The sequence below is a fragment of the Anas acuta genome, chromosome 1 (genome assembly GCF_963932015.1).
Source record: "Anas acuta chromosome 1, bAnaAcu1.1, whole genome shotgun sequence".
NCBI classification, from domain to species: Eukaryota; Metazoa; Chordata; class Aves; order Anseriformes; family Anatidae; genus Anas; species Anas acuta.
Genome location: NC_088979.1, coordinates 198021227 through 198031827, shown reverse-complemented (window position 1 = coordinate 198031827; position 10601 = coordinate 198021227). Strand labels below are relative to the sequence as shown.

Sequence of the window (10601 nt, the reverse complement as noted above, 5' to 3'; positions counted from 1 at the left end):
AAACTCGCTGAAGAGGCACAGGCAGGGCTCCGAGATGCTTTCAAGTTGTTCTTCCGAGAGCCGAAGGAAGCTTTGAGGCCAAACGAACAGGCACACGACTAAAAAAAGGCTGCTTCTGGGGGTTGGTTCTTTGCATTGTGGTCGTGGCCCACGGGCTGTAGGGCAGAGGGGTGAAAGAACAAAACATTCCCTTACTATACCTCTATTCATCAGTACTTTGGTGGGTTGGAGACTGAGACTCATCCATAGTGGGTGAGTTGTCTGTTGCTTCTCTGAACAAAGGAGAGCGGAGAAAAAAAACAAGGAGGAAAGAGGAGAGAGGAAATGTTAAAGAAAAGAAGTGACACGGACATTGTTACGAGCTTATTAATCCAGCGGGGAAACGAGCTGGTGAATCATCTCCAGAGAAAGGGTTAGCGACACAAAAACACGTCGGGGAGAGCTGTAAATCTTTTAATTGGTGCTGGGAGGGAACAACCTGTTCCTGTGGGGTGGGGGACATTGTGTTGTGCTTCTCATGGCGAGCTCTATCTGCCCCTGCCATATTTATCCATGTGTTTGGGGAGTTAAGCTCCAGTGTGAAGCAAGCACTGATTTATCTCCAGTTCCTTCTGCACTGGTTGTTGGGGCAGGGCCTGAGCTATAAATCCTGGTGACTTCATGTTCGCCAGCTAAGATTTTGGTGTTTTGCTGGGAGAGGTGGGGAGCAGGAGGGCTCCTGAATGGGAAAATGGGAGAAGTTGGGGATTTTTAAACAGGTTTCTCAGCTGGCCGCTAGCCAGGTTTACTCTTGGTTATTTACCATGGAGAAATTCAAAGGATTTAGGATTGGGATGGAGATGGAGACTGAGCCTAGCTTCAAACCCTTAACAGGGGGAATGTCGGTGTGCAGGCACGGTAGCTGCCATTTCGCTGATCCTACCCTGGCTTTTTGTGAAATGGGACCTGGAAAATTCCCTGCTTCTAAAGCTGGGAGCAAACGCAGAGCCCACGTGAGGCTGGATGTCAGCGGGGTGAATTTAAAATTCAACGAGGGCCTGCAGGGCTCGTGGTTACAGCTCGCCTCATCTCCATTTTAAAAGTGCAGTCACGGGCAGTGCTGGAATAAGACCAGAGGGCAAACTTGGCCGCAGGTGGCCAAAGAAATTAAACAGGTGAGGTGTTTTTTTTTTCAGTGGCTGCAAAGTGAAATGTTGGTGGAGTTCACTCCATGGGTCCCCAGCCACAACTCAGGGGATCCGACCTGTTTTCCTGTGCTAGGGCCTGTAGTGTTTTGAGGATTTTAGCCTGAAACTTTCTCACAAAGAGAAGCTTTCTCACCAAATTCAACTGAGTTGCAAAAATCTGGGACATGCTGGGTTAGACAGGATCTGGAGATGAGCTGTATTTCACGTGACAGGACAGAACTGCAGGAGATTGCTAGAGAATACCCATGGGAGCTCGCAACAGGCTTCTTGTTTGCTCCTCAAACTCCTCGCCTTGCACAGAGGTGCCAAAGAACCCAATTCCCAAACTGATGTGAGCAGTGGCTACCCGCATGCAGGGACCCGCTCATGCTTTGGTGCAGTGCATGAAGTTAGTGGTAGCTGAGAAAAAAGAGGAACTTGATGGTCATTCGGTCACATTGCTGGGGAAAACCTAGCAGAAAAACATGTCTGCTGAACGCACAAATAGGGCAGGCGCCTCGCCAGGCCTTCAGAACAAAGGTTTTGGTCAGGAGGAGATCACTGTGTGTAGGAAAAAGTGTGTCTGTGTGTTTGGGGAGGTTTTTTCCCGAAGCTCATGGGATTTTTGGCTTCCTGCAGTGAAGGAGATGGGTCCCCAAAGCCAGCCCCGTGGACACTCACCCGGTCTGCCAGGCGAGAATGTGGTGGGGGCTGCCCGGCGGCGTGGCCGCCAGCTCGCTCGATGGCGTCGAACTCCTCTGGCTGTGAGGTAAGGCAGCTGGAAAACAACCACACGGCGGAGAAAAAGAAAGGGTGAGGTGAGGGGGTGAGGGTCAGGGTGCTTCAGCCCCACAGGAATGTGTCCAGCTGGGAGTCAGAACCCAACTGGCAAAGTGTGACAGGAGGGGTTCTGCTGTGTGTGTGTGTCACGGGCTGGAAATCCACCTGGCCAATCTGCTCAAGCCTCCAACTTTAGTTCACCCTCCAACTTTATGAGTATAATCCTCATTTAAAGGACAGCGTGGAGTCCAGCAGGCCTCCCACCTAGAGCTAAACCAGCTACACGATGGATGTCTCTACCTGGCACCCCCCTCCTGCGCTGTTCATTTCCTTAGCTGCTGCCAAAGGGCGCTTTTAAACAAATTTTCATCTGCTCTCCGCAGCCAGCAGCCCCCGAGGTGAGCTCCTGGTCTGCTCCAAGAGGCTGGTGAGGCTGGGGCAGCAGTGCCAGGCACGGGGTAAGCATGGCACTGAATCTGCTCAACCAGCTCTCCCATCTGGGTTCAAGTTTTAGGCACGTCCTTGATCCATCCAAATGGGATTGTCTGCTGGTGAGTGATGGCCAGCAAATATTTAACCTTGGCCTGTTCCATAGCACCCAGTGGTGTCTGCAGGTTCAGGACTCGGAATGTTTCCCCGGTTAATATTAACAGCAGAGCTGTGTGTGTGACAGGGAGGTAAATTACTGCCCAAACTGGAGCACTCTGAATTTCACAACGCTCTCAGCACAGCTACTGGAGTCCCACGGGAAAGCCAAACACCAGCAGAGCCCAGCGATGCCACCGTGCAAACATTTTAGGGGTGGGCAGAGGGCCCTGGGATGCTCTCCCTGTAACTTTTCACCTTCCCCACACCTCGTTTTTCACGCCGCCCCCCCCCAGGTTCTCACCTGACGTCGCTTTACACATCTGAGGCATTCTCGTGACCCTGCTGTGCGCCACAAAGGTGCTTTGCGAAGACGTGCTGTACTGGGAGCTGCTGTCCGAGGACGTGGAGCTGGTGTGCGAGAGGCGGCTGTGCTCCTTGTGGGAGGCCGTGGAGCGCTGGTACCAGAGCCGCAGCTCGTCCGACACGGCAGTCCTACCCGAGCCCTTCTCGTGGCCCTCCCTGCCCAGGGACGGAGTCCTTATGATCTGGGAGCGGGACGGGGTGAGCCGCACGGAGTCCGCTTCGTCCCCGTGCCAGTTCTCCTTAAACATCCCCCCCGCCGTGTAGGAGTTGGAGGTTTTGAATTGTGCTTTCACGCTGTAGTGGCCCTCCTGGTCGTTCTCCAGGCTGCGCACCACCACGGGGGTGGAGCTGCCCTCGATGTACAGGGGGTACTCCTTGATCCTGTACTGGGAAGAGGGTTGGCTCTGGCTGTGCAGGTAGACCCGGTGATGCCCCGTGCCGTTCCTCGCGGCCAGGTTGGGCATGCTCCCCGAGTTGGAGGAGACCAGGTTGCCCGCCGATTTGTGCCTCTGCCTCTGGCGCTCTCTGGCTTTCGACGGGGAGTCCTCGGCCAGGGTGGAGTAGTTGGGGTTCATCTGAGCAGGGTAGTAGTGCTCGGAGCTGGAGTGGCTGGTGCAGGACGAGCAGTCGTCCATGGGGTCGGAGCCGTTACTGCTACGAGTCCTTGGGGTGTAGAAATCGGGGCTCCCCGTCTCGTTTTCTGAGCCGAGGAGCTTGCCTTGCGACTCCAAACTGGAGCTCCGGTGTCTAAAGTGCTGGGCGAGGCTGTGCAGCCTGGTTGGGCTGATGTCTACTGACCTGCAGGCACCAGAGAGAGAGGCAAGCTGGTAAGGCACAAGGACAAAACGCTCCCTCTCCCCTTCCACGCACCAATCCTGCCTCGCTAGCAAGGCAACACCGAAAATTTGGACCTTTTCAGGGGTGGCAGGACAACTGCTTCCCTGCTGTGGGCTTGGGGCAGTGAGGTCCAGCTCCTGCTCCTGCCCGGTCTCCCTGGTGGTGGCATTCACTCTGCAGCACCACGTGGGACACAAACCCTTCCCAAACCCAATTCCTCGGTGGCTGCTCCCGTCTGAGGCTGTGGGGACCTCAAGCTTTGCGGGTGTGAACCAGCCCCATCCTGGTGTGTGAATCCCCCGGGTGTTTCTCCCATTAGTGGCAGACAGACAGACAGACAAACTGGCTGTATTTAGCCCCAAAATGCAGCAGTTGTGGCCTTGGAGAACGGCAGCTTTGGGAAGCAGCTGGGTTTTTGCTGGGTAAGGCTGTCAGAGGGTGACAGCCATCCAGGCACCCGCCCCGAATCGCAAATTTCCAGGGCTTGGATCCGTGGCCAAGCCTGGGTGGTCTCCATCCCGGCCGCTCGGAGAGCCGCAGCCACCCGCTGCAGGAGCAGCAACGCCGCCCTCGGACAAGTCACACCCCCAAAAAAAAACAACAGGCGGCCAAGGCTGCGTTGTTCTGAGCACCCAGACAGCCCCCACCTGCTCCAGGCCCCTTCTCAAGCCCCGTGCCAGGCTGGTTTCTCACGCAGCTCAGCTCTGGTCTTAACAAACATTGTGCTCTTGACAGGTGCTTTCAGCCAAAAGCTCGTAACGAAAGCAACCCAGGGCCTCGGTTAGCAGCACCCCTCAGGGCAGGACAGCTTGCAGCACGCAGCTTTGGCTCAGCTCTGCTTCTCTGAGCATTTGTGGGGTTTGCCACGGGAGCAAGAAACAACAAAGCTGAACAGTTCCTGCTAAAAAGCAGGCAAATTGGGCCATGCATATCAAATCACCTCCCTTACGCTGAGATTTTAAGCCTTTCCTCTGTCAACCACCTGGATCCTCGAGTGTGCAGACCTTGGGATTGCTTTGTACAGCCTCTTTCCCCGGGAGATCACACCCGTGCAAACATTTTACATGCCACCGTGAGAGAGAATTAACACAACCCAACATTTCCGATGGGAAAGGAAGCAATGCATTATCTCCAGCTGGATCTGTGAAGGAATTCACTGCAGTTTAGCAGCAGCATCACCTCCCTTCTGGAAGTTGGGCCGTGTGGGGTTTGTAGGGCAGCAACTGGGATGAAACATCCCGTAAGAAGAAAAGCTCCATTACTGTGAGGGGGGGGATGAGGGGCAGGATCACGTTGATCTGAAGGGATTTCAGATCTCAGCTCAGCAGAGATTTCCTGCTGGCAACACTACGTGAGCCTCTCGTGTGAAAAGGACTGGTTTGTGTCCTTTCCTGAACTGGGAATCACTGGATATCCTCAGGGAAGGATTATTTCGGGGCAAGCAAGGTGGGAGCATTGCGGTGCTGGGAGGACTTACCGTGTGGAGTGGACGTAGTGCGGGCTGCGCACCCGGAGGTCTGGCGTCGAGGGCATGCTGGACTGGGAGTTCCAGTGGGGAAGGCTCCGGATGGGGCTGTTCTGCAGGGAGCTGCTCCCTCCTGCCTCAGCACAGCTCCCGGTGCTGGGGAACCGCTTGTGGCTGCTGCAAGGCAAGCACCCGGCTTCAGTTCCTGGGCTGGGGTTTGGGGAAAGGGCTCCCTGCCTCACCTGGGGTCTCAGGCACGTGCCTGCGATCTCCTGGGGTGAGTGGGAGCGGGGTCAGATGTTGCTCTGAGTCACATCCCACAGCCCTGAGACAATCCCCTGTCCTTCCTTCCTCATTAGTGCTTTAAAAAAACGAGATAGCGGGCAGCACTCATGTGACTGCAGCCTACTTTTTATGTCATGTTAACCAAAAAGCCCCGAATTCTCCTTTTCCCGAGGGACCATTTTGTGAGGACCTCTCCAAAAGGAGACGCCCGCGTGGCGGGGCCGGGAGGCAGCCGGCTCACCTGGCATGGCCGTGGGAGGAGCGTTTCTTCACCTTCTCGTAGGGTTCGTCCAGGGACGACTCGCTCCACATCTTGGGCTTGATGGGGGACTTGTCGTAGTCGTTGCGGTGGTAATGCATCTGGCGCAGCCCCTCCAGAGACTGCGGAGGGGGCGGCCTGTTGTGCAAGGGCGGCCGGGGCGGCAGGCCTTTGTGCGGGGACTGGAGAGGGGAGATTGTGCTGGTGACCTGGGAGTCCTCTGTGGAGAGAAGAAGGGGAAGAGGTGGTGGTTGTGCGGCACGCTCGGTTCCAGCAGTGCTTTACAGGGCAGGGTGGAGTGGTTTTGGGACTGGGAAGTTTGTGTGGGCCATCACACAGATCAGTTACTCCGTTTGGAGCACGAAGCAGGAATTCACTCATCCCTCCCCGTTCCCTTCCTGCCCTTTCGAGCAGCCAACGTACCATCCTCCAGAACAAGGGCATCCGAGAGGGAGCTGTCCTCACTGGCAATGTTTCCTTCTGGGGAGAAGAAAACAAAGATGGTCAGGGGGTCGTGAGAATCGCAGGGTGAATGGCACCGTCACCTTCCACCGACTCGCAGCCTTGAGCGCTCACCCACATCCTCCTAAGGCAAGAAGCTTCCTAGAAATAACCAGCTCAGCCCACGCTCCGTCTCAGAGGGCAGAGCTGCAGGGCAGGGCTCTCAGCAGCAGGCTGCCGCTCGAGGAGCTGCTAACTCTTTTCAATTAACGGGGATTAAGAGTGAGTCACAACAGAGAGCTGAGATCCCCCAGAGGATGTGAAATGGCAACGGGACATCAGCCAGATTGCTATCTGCTGAAGAGCTCGGGTTTAAGACTCTGGGTTTCATCTCGGCCTTTCTACAACGATCAAACTGCAGGCCCACGCTAGGCACCCATTCTGTGTGATCTGGGGGAAACGCTTCCTGAGCATCCTCCGTGGCAGCAGATGGAGAAGCTCTGGTGTCCTTGGCACACATCTTTGGGCTGCCTCCCCCATCCACATCCTGTCTGTTATCCCTGGCTGCAGTGCAGCTTGGTACCCAGGTCACAAATACAGCAGCTCTAATCTCAGTTCCCACTACAAAGGCACAGGAAAAAAAAAAACAACTCCGCAAGTCAAAGGGAAAGGGCAAAATCAGCAAGGGAGAAAGACTGACAGCAGCAAGTTAATGGATTTCATGAAAAAAACAATCAACAACCCAGTAAACCATGAAGCGCCCTGAGAATTATATTGTAAAACAAAAAAGAAAAAGAAAAAGAAGAAAGTATTTGAGCACAGCGATGCCCCTGCTCCCACTCTGATTTTACAGATGCCTTTCAGCTAGAGAGCTCACCCCAGTCTGCTCCCGTTAATTACATTTGTTCAGCACCGCTCTGGAGGAGACGTTAACAGAGCGAGTTTAGAGGTGAACAAAGGCGTCACGGTCTGGTTTGGGGACGTGTGTGTAATCCACAGCGTGACACTGCCTCTTGTGCCGTGAACCAGCACATCTCGAACGCAGGTTTCATCTCTGGGCATCTGGAAACCCAAACATCTGACAGCACAAAGCTATGGGCAAGGACAACCTGACTGCCAGCACCCCTGGAGCCCTCTAGAACATGGAGGGGAAGAGGAAGGAAGGGAAATTCGTGCCTCAAACAGGAAATCGAGCCTTTGGTGGTGCTGCAGGTGCTGTGACTTACCATCTATGATCAAGGAGGCTCTCTGGGTCGGCTTCTTGCCCGACTTGATGCGATACTCATTGATGGCATTCTCGATCTCCTGCAGCTTCTTCAGCGCGTTCAGGTAGGACGTCTTCCTCTGCTTCTTCAGCTTTTTGCTGACGTTGGGGTCGCTCGCCAGGCGCCGGGCGGCCTCCGTGATCTGGGACTGAATGGCAAACTCCCTCTCCAGGCGCTCCAGCTCTGCCTCCTGGGAAAATGGAAGCAGATTTTGGGGCCGCCACCAAAAAACCCGCCTGGCCTGGCTCTTGGGAAGCTCCCCCTGAACACGGCCAGGGAAAGCATCCACCATCGTGCTGCTCCTCTCATCTCAGGGCCTCCCTAAGTGTACCCACCCACCTTCTGGGAGTTTCTGCCTCCTGCTCACTCCTTCTCCCTTTCCTAGCTCCATATTGAAGCCTCGTTTGATAGCAGAGCTCTGCATAGCTGCTAAGCTACGATTTTAACCTTCTCGACAGGCTTGGCACCCACCGACCTGTCTGGGTTAAAGAAGAAGGTGAAGATGGGCTAATTCCTCCCTGGTACACGGCTGCTAAAATCTGGGGAGGGCAGGAGCTGAGCTAATTACGGGCTGCCGTAACTGATTGCCCCAGAAAATTGCCTCCTCCAGTTACGAGCCAGGAGGGGGATTTCGGAGCAATCAGCGTCTAGCAGCAGGCTGCCTGCGTGCCAAAAAGGGCTTGTGTATCCAACGCTGGTCGATACAGTCCTAAATGCAAACAGGTGTCCCCTGGAAGCTACCTACTGCTCTGCAGTCACGCTCCGAAGCCCAAGGATCTGGGTCAATAAATGCCAAAGCTGCTTTGGCTTGGCCTGCACCGGGACCCCAAGCTGTGATGTTCAGAGGCACTCGCTATCTGTACTGAATTTGGCTGCCTTGCCCAGCTCCACGGAGCTTTTGGCATTGGTCTGCTCGAAAGGGGAACAGGATACATCGCAAAACAGGGCAAAAAAAAAAGCCAAGTTCTTCTAGTGAGCTGTGGGTGTTCAGACACGTGTTCGTGGAGATCCTCGTTACGCAAATTCAAATCCTTTCTCTTAGCACACGCTGCAAGGACGGATGCTGTGGGAATGAATCAGGTGGAAATCATTCCCTCAAGTTTGTATTCGGGGCTCCTGGCTTGCAAAAAGCTCTTTGCTGTTGGGGTGAGTCAGCATTGCCTCGAAACTACAATGAGTGTTTTGGAAAGACTGAGCCCACCCCCATCTTTTTAACAGAGCCCTTTGAAGCTCTACCAACGCCGAGCTTATTAAAAGTGAATTTGAGGAAGGGGGTTTTAAGGCCTGCAGCCTGGTTCGCTGCCTTCCTGGGGCTGGGAATTGTGGACCTGGTAGAGGTGATCACCAAGAACTGCAGTAGAAGCCTCCTCTGCAGTCCACGCTCTGACAAAGCTCTCACTGAAGTTATTGGGAGTTTGGCGTGAGCTGTCATTTCAGCCCTTCACTGATTCAGTGCTAAATCACTCAGAATATCTGAGAAAAAAAGGTCTTAATTTTCTTCCCAGCCATAATTGTCTCTTTTCATCCAGCGAAGCCCCTATAAATAAAGCGTTAGGAGATGAGGGCTATCATCTACCTTCGGATGGAAGTGCCTTGCTTCAGGTCCTGTAATTTCAGTTCTGGATTTATGGAACCAGGGAAGAATTTCACCCTTGTTTTAAATGGAGTTTCCAGTGTTTGCACTTGCTGAAAAGCCCACGAAAATCAACACTGGCCTCTCTCTAAACGTTCTCAAACCGGCAGCCAAATAAACACAGCCCAACATTATTCTTCGAGAACAGAAATTTAGGCTTTTCAACGCAGTCCTAAAGTTTGACAGATGAAAAAGGGGACGGAGGGAAGCTGAGTCAGCGTGTTTGGATTGCTGCTGCCAAAAGGCAGTGGGGAGGAGCTGCTTTACCTTCGTGCCGTTCCTGCTGCTCAACCCAAGCCTCGCAGAGGAGTGAGGAGATTCCTCACCCAGCGGCCCCAAAAGCTGCCTCGTAGCAGGAGAGATGTGGGGAAGCTGGGGATCGGGTTATAGCAGAGCAGCCAACAGACTGCAGGGCTTTTAGGAGTAACTCAGCTACGCTGTGCCTCCCTTTGAAAAGCTTAATTAAATGTGCTCGTTCATGAATATTTGACTTGGGAGGAATTCCTCTCCCAGGCTCCATTGAGAACCAAACTAAGGAGCTCCAGCTGTTTATTTTTTTTCAGCCGGAGGAAAACGCCAACAAAACGCCAAACAGTTAATTCCCTGCCTGAGCCGAGCCTTAACCCACGCGGTCACACCAGCTTCAGCCTCTCCTCTTACAAAAATAAAAAGGAAACTCAAAACTGGAGTACACACAAGTGTCTTGAGACAAATGCCTCTCCGCAGACAATGGCTTTTCTGTGAATCCGGTCCCGCCTCCCAGCTGCTGCGGGCCTGTTTTCACAGCCACGGTTCAGGGCACTGACCCAGCACATTGTGGGAGCGAGGGAAAAGAACAAACACTCCCTGGCAAACTTAGCAAAACATCGTTCCAGCTCCCCATAGGTAGGGACGAAGGCTCTTTTGTTTGAGGAGCGGGGAGCAAAATGCTTTCCTTCTGCTGCTGCGGGGCTGCGATGGGGAACTGCGATGCTTTTCGCTCTGTTAGGGGAGAGCTGAACTGGGATCAGAAAGCAAGTTGCATTTTTGTGACAACACCACGGGGCAGCAGCAGGGCTCGGAGGGCTCAGGGGGCTCCTGATGTGCTCCTGGTTGATCCTCCTGGCTGTTCCTGGTACCTCTGGCACAGCCGGGGCTGAGCCCGGAGGGTTTGAGCTTTATTCTGAGCCTGGCCTAAAGGCAACCAACCCTCTCTCTGCTTCATTTTTTTCTGAACTAAAAAAAGGCACCATGACCAACTGCGGTCGTTTACAACAACAACATTTTGGCTCCTCCGTGATGCACAGTGGGTGTCGCAGAGACCCCGAGTGTTCTGGAAGGGCAGGATGAAGCCTCACCTCTCCCTTCGGCAGGATTTTCTGCTCGTCCAGCTTGAAGGCAGTTCCTATTCTTCTCCTTACAATAGGTGGCTCCTCCCCGGGATCCAGGGGGTATTCTCGTGGCAGCTTTCCTGTCAGCTCCTGCAAGCAGAAAACGCTGTTAGCCACCCGGGAGATGCTGCAGCAGAGCCCTGTCCCTG

General features: G+C 54.1%; 1 protein-coding gene across 9 annotated transcripts in view; it reads right to left on the bottom strand.

Moving 5' to 3' along the window:
• The window catches only part of FRMD4A (FERM domain containing 4A), a 346642-nt gene that overhangs the window by 4449 nt on the left and 331592 nt on the right, over window positions 1-10601 (bottom strand). For 7 of the 9 annotated variants that reach the window (XM_068670002.1, XM_068670003.1, XM_068669998.1 and 4 more), the window contains 7 exons: window positions 10420-10542; window positions 7411-7639; window positions 6167-6223; window positions 5726-5963; window positions 5212-5376; window positions 2836-3695; window positions 1848-1944 (listed from right to left, as the gene is read on the bottom strand). In XM_068670002.1, coding sequence (XP_068526103.1) covers window positions 1848-1944; window positions 2836-3695; window positions 5212-5376; window positions 5726-5963; window positions 6167-6223; window positions 7411-7639; window positions 10420-10542 — 1769 coding nt within the window. Of the gene's footprint in view, window positions 1-200; window positions 273-1847; window positions 1945-2835; window positions 3696-5211; window positions 5377-5725; window positions 5964-6166; window positions 6224-7410; window positions 7640-10419; window positions 10543-10601 lie in introns of all 9 variants that reach the window. The other 2 variants (XM_068670001.1, XM_068669997.1) reach the window with 1 other exon arrangement.